The sequence below is a fragment of the Calypte anna genome, chromosome 5 (assembly GCF_003957555.1).
Source record: "Calypte anna isolate BGI_N300 chromosome 5, bCalAnn1_v1.p, whole genome shotgun sequence".
Lineage (NCBI taxonomy): Eukaryota > Metazoa > Chordata > Aves > Apodiformes > Trochilidae > Calypte > Calypte anna.
Genome location: NC_044250.1, coordinates 9,501,057 through 9,514,109, shown reverse-complemented (window position 1 = coordinate 9,514,109; position 13,053 = coordinate 9,501,057). Strand labels below are relative to the sequence as shown.

General features: G+C 41.2%; 1 protein-coding gene across 2 annotated transcripts in view; it reads right to left on the bottom strand.

Annotated features, from left to right (window-relative positions):
* The window catches only part of ST5 (suppression of tumorigenicity 5), a 120,563-nt gene that overhangs the window by 67,064 nt on the left and 40,446 nt on the right, over nt 1-13,053 (bottom strand). For both annotated transcript variants that reach the window (XM_030451220.1, XM_030451221.1), the window contains one exon: nt 667-771. In XM_030451220.1, the coding sequence (XP_030307080.1) occupies nt 667-746 (80 nt within the window). In that variant the 5' untranslated portion in view covers nt 747-771. The remainder of the gene's footprint in view (nt 1-666; nt 772-13,053) is intronic.

Below are 13,053 nucleotides of genomic sequence, written 5' to 3'. Positions count from 1 at the left end.
CCTCATGGTCAAATCAAACAGTACCCTCCTGGAGAGTTTCACAAAGACAGGTGAAAAAGATTACATAGGGCAAAATAATGGATGCAGAACAGGTGCATGACAACTAATTCATCTCCTCACTTGAGTGCAACTCAAAGATTTTCCTTCAACTTCATGTTCATGTTCTATTTAGAAAATCTTCTCCTGACAAATTCTAATCAAAACAGATGGTGATGATAAGGAAAGACAATTTATTTGACAGTTATTATCCAATAACTTAATATCCCACAGTACTCTTAAAATTATTTAGAATGGAAAAGAATTTAAAGCAGAAAAGTCCAAAGTTTGCCAGAGTCTAGACCCAAGTTCCCAGCAGAAATCTGTGCACTGATTGAACAATAGTAAACGACTTGAGGATGTCAGATGCCATTTAGGGGTCTATTTTAATAGCCATATGTGAATATCTCTGTAGAAACTCCTCTAGCCACCCTCCTCCAAACTTTATGTTTTTACTGTTCTGTACTAAAAGATGCCAAACACACAAACAAACAAACTGGGAAGATGACAAGGATATTGAGTCCATTTCTGCTGAGCATAACATGCCTGCCAAAACACACTGCTGGTTATCTGTATCTTTAGTTGACAAACTTTTTTCAGAATCTACAAAGCCTGCAGTTCACCACTTACCTATCCAGAGTGTCCTGAGGCACTTTACTCCCTCCAGCTCTGCTGTTGATACTGGCATTCTTGTTGGCAGTCATGGTCATTTCTGCTTTCTAGCAACGTGGATATCTGTGAGAAGAAAAGCCAATGAAGTTTCAACAAGCCCAAATGACAACATTCAAGACTGATCAAAGTACTGTGCTGTGTAAAGGCAGAACTCTGAGCTGCTTTGCATGCTATAAAATCCAATAAACACTGATCCTGAAAAAATAAACCCTACCTCTCTATTGCTGCTCTTCTCACCCACAACAAAGGTTATCAGAGCCCAGAGCTATCAAGGGAGATTTCTTGTGGGAATTCAGCCTATGGTTCAGGTTCTGGCATGTCTGATGAGCAGAACTGGATACCAGTTGACACAGTACCACAGGGTTGGTGTGGTTCCTCCATCCACCAGTGTACGGGGAGAGCCTAATGACTGCACTGTGTAATACTTGCAGATACCATAGCCACAACTGGCATTTTGGGCACAAAAAAATCTATTCTAAGAAGCAGAGAAACTTTTCACAATTTTAAGTGCAGCTCTATTACATAAATATTTTCTAATAGTGAAATACATTCAATAGCAAATATGTTGAATATAATTTCCAAATGTGCTTGCAGTATGAAAATATCAACAAATGGTTTTCTCTGTTTGCCCTATGACACTTTCAAAACCTTGGGTAATATAAAAAAAAAAATATTTCCTAGTTAATGTCTGAGTCATTTGGTAACAACCCAATCCTTGCCCATTTCCATTCAGCCATGGTAAAAAACCCCTACATGTGAAGTTAACTACACAAAAGGTGGGCTTCACTTCTATGGTGTTGCTTCATTCCAGCAAAGAAACTGCCCAGTAGCATGATCTGTTTTCCTGTCACCACTCTATCTTAACAGCAATGCCGTGCTGCAACTGGAGGGATAACATGATGATATGGATCCAATCCCAGGAATGTAGAAGTGGAAACCTCTGCTGGCAGGCACTCTGGGTCATTTCTTAGATGCTCCTTAGTTCATAGGCTAAAATATCTACCATGGTTTGCAGCACTGTCACCCAGGCTCTGACCAGAACTACCAATTGTTAAAACCATTAATGGCACAGTTAATGCAAAAATGAGGAGTATTACAAAACCCCTTGTGTGTTCAAACCCACAGTAAACCCAGACTGCTTGAGAAGCCAACTGTAACGTGATGCTAAAAGCAAGCTGGGTACTGACAACACAAAAAGCCTTGTAAAAACAGACCCATAGCAGTGAGGAGGACATTCTCTAGACCACTTTATTCCAAACTATTCTGCCATAAATAAAGTTAGAAAATCTCTCTCAGATTGCAGCTCCAAAGACTGAGTCCAATCATGCTGACCACAGAGTCCTGATCTACTGTGGCTTTTCCCAATTGTCCTGTTTGTATCCATTTTCCCAGAAAAAGCTGAGCATTGGTAACATTTTTCTACCGAAGCTCCCCAGACTCCCCAAGTGTCTGGTTGTTATTGTTAGTGTTACATTATCAAGATAAAAGGACTGTACAGAACTGCCTGTTCTGACTGGAATAGGGCTTGCTGGGGACAAGAAAGAAAACCTGTGATGCTGGCCAAGCTTTCTAGGACTCTGCATTCCACAGGGAGCCAGCAAAGTTTTTAACATTTTCCACTCACCAGTTCAGTGCCTTTACTGCATTAAATCTGGATCACTTATTAGCAATTAAGGTACAAAAAATAAGAGATAAAAATGTGTCATAAGGTGCATAACAGCTGTTACATTGACTTCCCAGGATTTCTTTTCTGTTCAAGAACAAAAGAAGCTGAAAAGACCCTCAAAAATACTCACATGGCACATAAAAAAAAAATGAGATGTAAAACAGCAACTTAAAAGTACACCAGGAGTCCACTTTCCCCAAAATCCAACAGAAGGGAAGTATGCATACATCCATCAGGGGCTTTGCTTTTCATGGGACTTGTGCCTTCTCAAATTTCAGCTCCCAAAAAACTTGATAAAAATCATGTGGTCAATGTAAAAAAAGGTGATTATCTCCCACATTTCAAACTACCTTAAATATCACATAAGCCACACTGGTTTGTTTTCAAATAAATGAGCAATTTATTTATAAAAGAAAATTTTATCTGTTAAGTTTAGTGACATAAGTGTTTCTTTGCATGTAGTTGAGATTCTGGTATTCATGATGATATCAACCAACTTTTCCATGTAATTTTTCTTTAGTGGTCATTTTGCACAAACATTTTACTGCAGGTGATGCTAGTATTATCCCAGCATATACAGAGAAAATCCAGATAACAGGAACATGGTGGGAAAATAGTCAATCAACACTTTAAAGAGATGACTGAAAGCAAGGGCTTAATACCCAAAAACAAACCAAAACAAACAAAAAACCACCCCCAAAACCAAAGCAGTGTCAGAGGACAAAAACCCCTAAATCACATTTTATGGTGAAGTAGCAAGCTATTTCAAACCTTTCAAACAAATGTGACAGCCCTGTAAGTTTATGTGATTTATGGTAAGAATCACATCCCTTGGGCTTGTGTGACAGCATTCTCCATCACAGTATTTGCAAATTATACTTAACAAAGCAATGAAAATCAAAATCTCTCAAGTACAGCTTAAAACTAATCCAAAAATAGTCATGTCACACAGATTCCTCATTGCCTAGTTAACCACCTAGCTACACTTTGCCTCAAAATGTAGAATTCTGTTCTATTTGTAAATCTCATGGCTGCAGCAGTGGCCATATTTCCTAACAGATTTTGTCACTGCAGGAAGCTCCAATGACAGAATATTCATTTTCATGTGGCTCCAGCAAGCAACATGTGTGCACCTCAGATCTGAATCAGGGTTCACAACAAAAAAGTGACTTCTTGTTTCCTTATACTGTAGTTGAGCATCAGTCACAGTCTGGTAAGTCCTTTCAGCAAGCCCTATAATAAACTTAACAAACACTGATTTGTTGAAAGCCCTCAGTAATCGCATTTTGCAAGAAAGGCTTTGTACAAAACAATCCAAGGCAGCTTCTTTTGGCCTTTGTAATGCAAACATTCCCCTGATGACCAGACACCATTATTAAAACAGCCTACTTACAAGTTGTGCCTACCATGTATCATAGTTTCTCAGTTTTATACTTACTTTGTCCTTTCTCTTCATTCTCAGCATAACACCAGTTCAAGTCTCAGGAGCTCACCTGCTTCTCTTGCTTATTCCTCAATAAAGTCACAGTCCTCTAATTGCTACATCAACATTGTTTGCATAGTGGTGAATGGTTTCGTGTGACACAAAAACCAATGTAATTTTATTAAGGAATGAGAGTAGATTAGCTTTAAGGAACAAAAATTTTTTTCATTAATATTTTTTGCATCACAGAGAACACGAGTCCTTTGGTATCTCCCAGAGGGTGTCTCCAGTTCCCAAAACATCACAATACAATTTAAAGCACCATTCACTGCCTAACACAGACTGCCTGGGAGCACAGGCTGCAGGGGAGGCACAAGGTGAACAACCCAAGCTGGAAGCCTTATCAAGTCTTACATGGAACTGTAACTGTTGAGTCACTGATAACTGAACCCTCCTCATCCCAAGGCTGACTGAGCCTGGCAGACAGCTGAGAAGACCCCTGACTTTGCAACTGCTGCATGTTCTGATCCATTAGAGCACCATGCAAGGCAAAACACGGGTCACAGCTTTAACACAGAGCAAGTTGCTGTCCCCAGTGCCAGTAGCACAACTCCCTTCCTTCCTGACAGACACACCTGACTCCCACTCAGAGCCCCATTAGTGTGCATACTGCACAATTAATAACCACTATATGTCTCATACAACGTTTAAATAACACAAGATGGAAGGAAGGAGGATCTTGATGCAGCTGCATAAGGACTTGAGAGGTATTTAGTCTTCATTTTGTCATACATTTCTTAGGAGTCACTGGGTAAATGATCAGTGTTATGTAGTTATTTCCTGGCTACTTCCATGTATAGACATCCTTTCTACTAGGAAGCTGTGATAAGCAGGAATGTCTGTACCTTCAGCTACACAGGAGGTTGCTTAGCAAGACTTCTGCTCTATTGCACTTTAAACCTTAATTAACTTTCAAAGTAAAACTTGTATTTCTCAGTTTGTACACTGTAAAGTAGAAATAGGTCAGAACTTGTCTGTACCCAGAGGAGAATTTACAGCATCCTAAATACTCCCCAGCAACAGTCCATGCAGATGTTCTCACTATGTGTTTAGGGTGGGTAATACACTTTTCAAATTACCTCAGAGAAGGCAGTGAGCTATAAATTAATAACTTGGCTTCCCACTTCCTGTGCAAACAGACCCTTGTGCTGCTTCTCCCATACCCTGAGAGACAGCAGTGAAGCTGACACTCATAAAGCTTGAAAACCTTTGAAATGGTCTTTCATTTTCTAGCAGTTTGTGACAATGTGGGAAACGGTGCTACTGAGCAAAGCATGGAGATTGAAGGGTTTAAATGGGCAGCTTGGGAAACTTCTTTTAGCCTCAGACTCCTTCTGCAGAGCCCTTCCTGAGAGCAGGGAGGAGGAAAAACAACCACCCAACCACCAAAGGCCAGGATGGCTGAGGAGAAACTTTGCTTCCAAACGTCCATATAGACACATGTTTTGTGACAGCAGGGAAGGAAAAGGGACACATTTGTACTTCATCCTGACTCTCCTCCTCTGACAGAAGAAACAGGAAAAAAAAAAAAAAAAAAAAAAAAAAAAGAAGAAGAAGAAGAAAATGGTCTGGGGGAGAATAATGAGAGCTTAGTGAGAAGCACACAAAGCAGCAAAATGAGAAATAAAATCAGAAGTGACGAAAATGTTACTCCCAAATCCAGTGAAGCAGGTCAGGTCATTTGCCACACTGAATATTCAGGTTCAGGAATGCTTTGCTAGAAGAAAGGTGACCTTCAGTGTGCTGGCCCTGGCTGTAAATAGAGAAACAAAGTGGCTGCATTGTTCAAGTCAAAGCAATACAGCAAAACCTCTGGATCAGCATCCCCTGATATGTGGTGCTACTATGAATCTCATTCTGTTTAGTTCACTACATCCTAGTAATTGTGTTACCTTTCCAAGTCAGTATCTCCAAGAAGCAGACCCTGTACATGCTACATAAGCTTCCAACGCCAACACTTCTAGTGATGCAACTACTAATTTGGATGCACTGTCTCAATATGATGAGATAAAACCTGCCAGTAAACCAGGATCTACTTTATGACTGAGCTCACACACAATCAGCAAGGACAGTTTTTTTTTAGTAAGTGAAGTTGTCCAGAAGCATGGTGAGGCCAAGGCATGCAGTGCTCAGCAGCAGTAAACACGTCAGTAACAGACACGAGCCATTCCTCACCAGCTTCTGGGTTTACCAAAACCACTCTTCTGTCTGCCACAGCTGCCCTCCTGCAAACTGGCATCTACTGGGGTGATGGGCACTGCTTTTGGTGGTGGTATTCTGATTCAGATCCCCTTCTTGTTTATGAACCTCTTGGCTTCTGCCTCCCTCTCCTTCAAACTCCTTACATGCAAAGCCCAGGACAATAAATCCCAGCAGGGTGTGAGCAGGCTGACTGAGAGTGTGCAGTCTGTCAGCCCAAGCTCCATCTCCCTGTGGTGCTTCTGAGACAGAGGATGCACACTAAAGAATAGGGGAGGGGGGGCAAGGACCAGAGAAACATCAGAAAACTTGAAGTCAGGGAGAACAAGGGTGAGATGAAGGACAGCTCTCACACTGTATTGGAAAAAAAACATGTGGGAAACAAGAAAATTAAGAGATTTTTAAAAGGAACAAAGACAATAAAACCACCAGGAGAGAAGATAAATGTGCTCCCCTTCTTCCCCTCCATCCCTGAGAATGCAGCCTGTCTTTCCTCATGCTCAGGGATGTTGCCATTCCACAGGTAAAATTTTCCTCATGGAATGAACTTTGAATTTTCCCAAATATATTTAAAGAAAAACAGATCTGTGACACTGTGATAACCTGATGTGAGACTTCACTGGAAGAGACAGAAACTCCTGCTGTCCTGCAAAGCTGTGACTCCATGCAAAAGGGAAGTAGCTACTCATTTGATATACAAGCTCAAATCCAATCTCTGGGTTTTTAATCCCTAATTAATGGTAGAATATTCACCCCCTATGCACATACAGAGCTGTAGTGACTGCAGATGAGAGATTCCCAGGCTCCTGTAGTTTCTTTAGAGAATTGATTGGGGGGTGTGGGGGGAAGACAGCTAGGGAGGGAGAGGAGAAGGACAGAGAGAACAGAGGGAATATTGGCAGCTATTCCAGAATCACAATAACATAAACTAAGTGCAACAAACTACTTCTCACTGCCTTTGGTAACAAAATATATAGTAGCTATAGCAACAGAACAGGCTGGAGGGAGGGGGGGGGGGAGTAAATATCCCAAGACTTTTAAAAATCCCCAAAGAACACAGATTTCTAATATGGAAAAATCAAGATTTATTGCACCAGCAGCTCCCACAAGGCAGGGCTATAGTTGTGCACAATGGTTTCAATTATAAGCACAAATCATTAACCAGTGCAGCTGGGCTTAATAGTTGGCAGACAACATCATCTCTTGCAGTGAGCCACTTCTACAGGGACTGTACTACCTTCTCTTGCTGTGTGATGTGGCCTTCAGTCCCATTTCTGGTGACTTTACCTCATATCCTGCCAAGTCCTGTGACAGAGTGACAAATGCCACTGCTAAACAGAGAAAATCAGGGGAAAACTCTCCTGTGCTGAAGTCCTGTGCATACACCCCTTGTCAACCATCACACACTGGATCCCTAAGGGTGCATCTACAGCACAGCCCTGCACTGCACACTCAGTGAGCATCCCAAAGTATTTTGCTCCCATGCTGCCTGTGTATATTTTCCTTCTCAAATACACACACTCAAAAACTTAAAGAGGGGTGGAATGTCTGGCACTTCTGCGGTGATTATCTGGCAGAAGCACCACTCAACTTTTGGCAACTTGGCCAAAGTCTTAGAACAATTAGTTCAGTTCCTGATTCAAGCACTGGAGAGGGAAGATCAAGTTACATTTCTCTCCAGCCATCAACACCAATTCAGTTTTCACTAAGTCAGCCTTGCTGGAATTTCACTCTTCTACGTTGAAACAAAAAAGGAAAGTGTGAATCAACACTGAAAAGCTCTTAGAAGAAACAAAGAATTTCAAGATCTGCCCTTCACAAATATAAAAAACACCAGTAAGATCAAATGAAGAAGGAGCTGTTTCTTCCTAGGAGAGCTATTTTTATAAGCTAAAATGATGAAGAACCAAATCAATTGCAAGGGAAATGGTACCATGGTGCTCAGTTATGTGCACCATACACAGTGGTTATGAAGCCAGTGGGTAAGTGGGTAAGTTTTCTTCTCTTTCTACTCCAAGCTGGTCTGTGCATTTGTAGAGAGCATCTTCCCAGCTATGGCTCAGTCACAGGTGCATGCAGCCAGCAGAAGAGATCATTTCTCAAGAAGAGGGTTCATCTCCCACAGCACTGACCTTTGTCATCTGCACAAAAGGAAAGCTTCAAGGAGCTACCACAAGCCTAAGTGTTACAAATTTCCTTTCCTCAGGCAGCTGAGCACCGGACAGTGAAACAACTGGAAACACTTAAACCTGTTTTAACATTCTCTGTAGTAGGAGGCAGCAAAGCACCCACCCACCCACTGAAGCTGAAGCTGATTGCAGCCACCCAACAGCCCCTGCCTGGCTCCTGCCAACACAGGGTTTCTGTTTGGGGTTCCTGGAGCAGGAACTGTTCCCAGCAGAGCAAGGAAGGTGGGCAGCAGTCACAGACACACCAGCTCTGTTCCTCTCTACACTGCATTCAGAGTGGCAGAAGGGAGCAAGGGGGTTTTAGACAGAGGCAAAACAAAAACAAACCCACGCACAAACGATGAGTGATATCAAATATCTTTTAAACCTTTCCAGGCTGCAAGATGGTATTTGATGATTTGAAAGAGCTTCTCTTTTCTTTCATGAAGGTGATTTACGTACTGCAGCATAAAAGATATGCTAGAGACCTCTCAAGAGACCAGCCACTGTTCCAGAGAACTTACACTTCTATGATAGGAATTTCATAAATGAAGGCACTAACTATCTTCCCAGATGCAGGCTTGAATAGACCCACTGTACTGGTGAGTTCTGCTGCAGGAACAAACTTTTTTCACAGTCTGCAGAGCAGGAGTAAGCCTGGTGCAACGCACAGCATTACAGACTCAGCCATTCAGTTCTTTCATTGGAGAGGACCAAGACCTGCAGCAGCAGCACTGAGAGAAGCACCACTGTCCCTGAGCCCTGCCACCGGGACTGTCACACAGCCTTCTGCAGGCTGCTCCCACACTGCAGCTTGCATCCCACTTCTCTGCTCCTGTTGCAGTCCCAAGAGCTGCACTGCCAGGGAAGGCACAAGGGACTGCAGCCTCAAAAAGATGTCATCAAGGAAGTCTGAGTCCACTCCCTTCCATTCAGCTGGATGTGTCCAGGAAGAACAAGGAGCCAGTGCATTCAGCAGTGAGGTCTTTTTCTTGTTTTCAGATTGGAGGTGGTGCCGTAATTTGCAATCACTTATGTTTACCAAAATTAAAACATTTAACATTAAATATTTGTGTGAAATTATTAACTTTACCCAAGCAGCATTTAGAGTTTTATTCTGGCACCAGCATTTTCACCAAAGGTTTTGCATCGTTGTTCCTACTTTAACTCAAAACTGTGAGGAAAATATAATTTAATAGCAATTTGATTTTGCAATGATCTCATTGAAAAGGCATATCCAGCATTGCCTTTGCAACATAGAAATGGCCACAGGATAAGCCTGAGGGACATAGATTAACACTCAGATCAGATACAATTTCAGCCCCTTTCCCTTGCATCAAATGCTTTGGCCTCTTGCCAAGTGGAGAGCATTCCACGTGTAGTAGGGTAAATTTGGAATAGCACCCATATGGAAATGTCTTCTTCAAGACAAGGCTGGGATGTAAAAACTATTATCTGAACACATATGTTCTCTCACTCCAAAAGGCAATGAGCCTACAGCAATGTTCAACTCAGATTTTCCCCATCTCATGTGAGTCTCTGTTTGAGCAAACTTTGGAATTGTACACCAGGGCACTGAAGCTGGCATTCATCTTCCTTTTCTTTTTTTCTTATGGATTTAAGCTGAACTCAGTAGAGGTCTAATTTGAATCTGCTCCAAACACAAGAATATTTTTATTGTCTGTTTTTAAAGTGTGACTACTGTTCAGAAGTAACTCTGCATCAAGCTGACCATCAGAATTACACCTGTCTAATCCCAACAATAATTATCAATTAAAAAAAAAATCAAAAACAGATTTTGTTACAAACATAACATATGGTTCATCTCTCAAAAGGGCCAACCTGAATTCTACTGTTCTCATAGAGTTTATGCTTATGCAGTTCCCAGTTAAACTCTAGTTTCAGAAACTCTTTTGCCAGTGTTCATAGGGGATTATATCAGAAAATAAATTGTAACCCAGACTTCTCTCCTGTCTCCTACTTCCTTACCACTCCTTCTCCAGTTCACTTGCATGCACACTGATCTTTCCAATACCGGTAAGCAGAGAATGAAAATGTGCATGTACAGACAAGTTATTATAGATACATGGGCTTGTGCAGTTATGTACAGTTATATAGGCACAACACCACACAGACATTTTGTTAATAAGCTTCACAAGCAAAACTTGTCTTCTTCTAAGTAAATAAGCTAGAGCAAAGTATACACACAGAGCATAAATAATGCTTTTCTACTAAAAAGTAAAATAAAACAAATAGGGCCAGTGGGGCATAATAAAATCTATTATGTAAAAACTCTTCAGTTTCAACACCATGTTGATACTTTTTTTTTTCTGAGTTTGTTTAATGAAAACATTTTATCATTGAAGACAGAAATGAATCCATTTGGTCTGGCACAAAGGCTGCATTACCAAATTTCACATGGTTTCTAGTTGATACCACAAACTTGGCCACAGTTCAGTCAAAACTCAGACCTAGCCCTCGAAAAGGTGGGTAAATACCTGTGAAAACTTCTATGGTGCTGGTCCAGTGATTTGTATTACAGAGGCAGATAGAACCAGACCTGTGCCTAGCATGCAGTGGGCAAAAGCTGGCTTGGAGCAGATTTCATCCTGCTAGGACAAAATTAACACCTTTGTGACTCCAAAAGGTGACAATTATAAATACTCTTCATATCTTTTGTAATTATCTGCTCAGGTGATGATCCGGAGACAGAGTATTTCAACTCACAGTTTGCCTCACAATCTGTAGGCATGACAAATTAACCAAGATCCACAGGATCCTACAGAGCACAATTTCCTGCAATTTCTCAATGGAATAATTGCATCTCTTCTCTGGTGTGTGCCTAATATCTACAACACTCTGAACTCCTACCTCACTTTCACCAGACAAACTTCTTCCTGTTTAGCCTGAAGGAAGAATGTACAGTGGGACATCCATGTACAGGGGGGTTTCTTAATCCTGTTTTTAGATACAAGAGTCATGCTAAGGACCCTTTTTCTGATCATAAAAAGTCTAAGGGTGTGAAAAACATGAAATTCCCTTTGGCTGAGTCCTCACAGCAGCTCTACTGCAGGTGAGGTGCTAAAGAAAATCCCTCTATGAAGATGGTTTGAAGTTTGAGGGCTTTTTTTCAAACTACAGCTTAATTTATGGCACAGTTTCAAGGTAGTATCTCTGCTATACCAGACATCTGTATTTTCTTAACTGCCTAAACAGTCTTCCTATTAAAAGGACAATATAGTTGGACTTTCTGAGTGACATATTCTCCTCATGCTGTAGCTATACCAACAAAACATGAAGCAGCAATTGCACTCAGTTCTCACAGAAGCGAGTTTTGGCCCTTGCAATGTTTTAATGAGAGAGCTGGAGCCACAACACACAAAAAAAATAAAAACCCTTTGGTAATACAACCACACCCCACTTCATATTCTGCTCTGTGCCCAACATCCCCACCCAGCCACAGATACACAACTGAGAAATACCAACTGTTGAAATTTTGCAGATGGCAACTCCAATACTTGGCCATTTTGTACTTTCTCCTCAAAGGACCACTCTGCTCCCTTCTTGTATTTTTTCTTGGGAAGATGGATCTTTGGGCATGGAAAATGTGGGCACGAACAATGGGAAAACAGAGCTTATAAACTGAAATAAAGTCTTTCAATTTGTGGAAACAGCTGGAGGGAGGAATGTATCTTATGAATAACGTAGCTGAAACTGAACAGACAGTTGACAGGGAGCTCTTTCAGATGCTAACTATGGCTACACTCTTACATGGCAGAACAAGACTTAAATCTATAACTAAAAATTTAATGAACAATAATGAATACAGCATTTTCTGTTTTACTATGCTGAGATAAATCAGCCCATCCTTTCCCTAAGCATAATTTTCGGGAAAGTAGTTTCTTCTGCACTTTGAGTGCATAGCAGTGCTATACAAGTGCTAGAGATAAAGCTTTCATTTTCAGTGCTATGTGAGAGGTACAGTATCCCTGTGTCAACACAGAAATGCTCCTCAAAAGGAAACACACACCACTTGAAAATCTTTAGGATGCTGACACATACAGTACAATCTCTGAAAGGGTGCACATAAGACTATTTGAAGGCAGTTTAAGAAAGGACCAGATAATCCTTCTGTGCAAGAACTACAGCAACTGAACATCCCAGAGGTGAGGACAGCAGCTCAGCAACAAGGGAATGCATAAAGGCAAGTGTCTGCCTACAGGTGAATTAGAGCCAGGCTTTTGCTCACTCCAACCTCTCACTGCTCCTGCTTTTATCTTCCTCCCACTCATTTGATTTGGTGCATAACATCTGTTCTTCTCCTGCTGAAAGAAAACACACTTCCACTAGACACCACTGCTCCAGGCAGGTACCAAACACTACCTTCATATACTTCTCAGAAGCATTTAACAGAAGTCTTATTCCCATGCCCAGCAATGGCTTGTGCCAAAGTATCACTGAAAGTCAATAGCATGCAATTGGGGGAATTGTTTAGGTGATTTTGAAAAGAGGAGTCAGCCTCTACATAGCTGATATAAACTGGAGGTTTGAAGAGATAATTATTTAAACTAATGCTTTGACAACTCTTTTCTCCCCAATTCCTTTACAGGGAGATATCAAAGCTTCTCCAGGTCTTCATTTTTTTGTGCTTGCTCCAGGTCAGACATGACCTATTTGAATGTGGATGACCAGAATCACCCACAGCATACCAGAGGCAGCTTCTTCTGTGCCTCTTCACAAAAAAAAAACAACAAACCCAACCAAAACCAAACAAATAAACAAACAAAAAACCCAACCAAAAACTACAACAACAAAAAAACCCCACATCA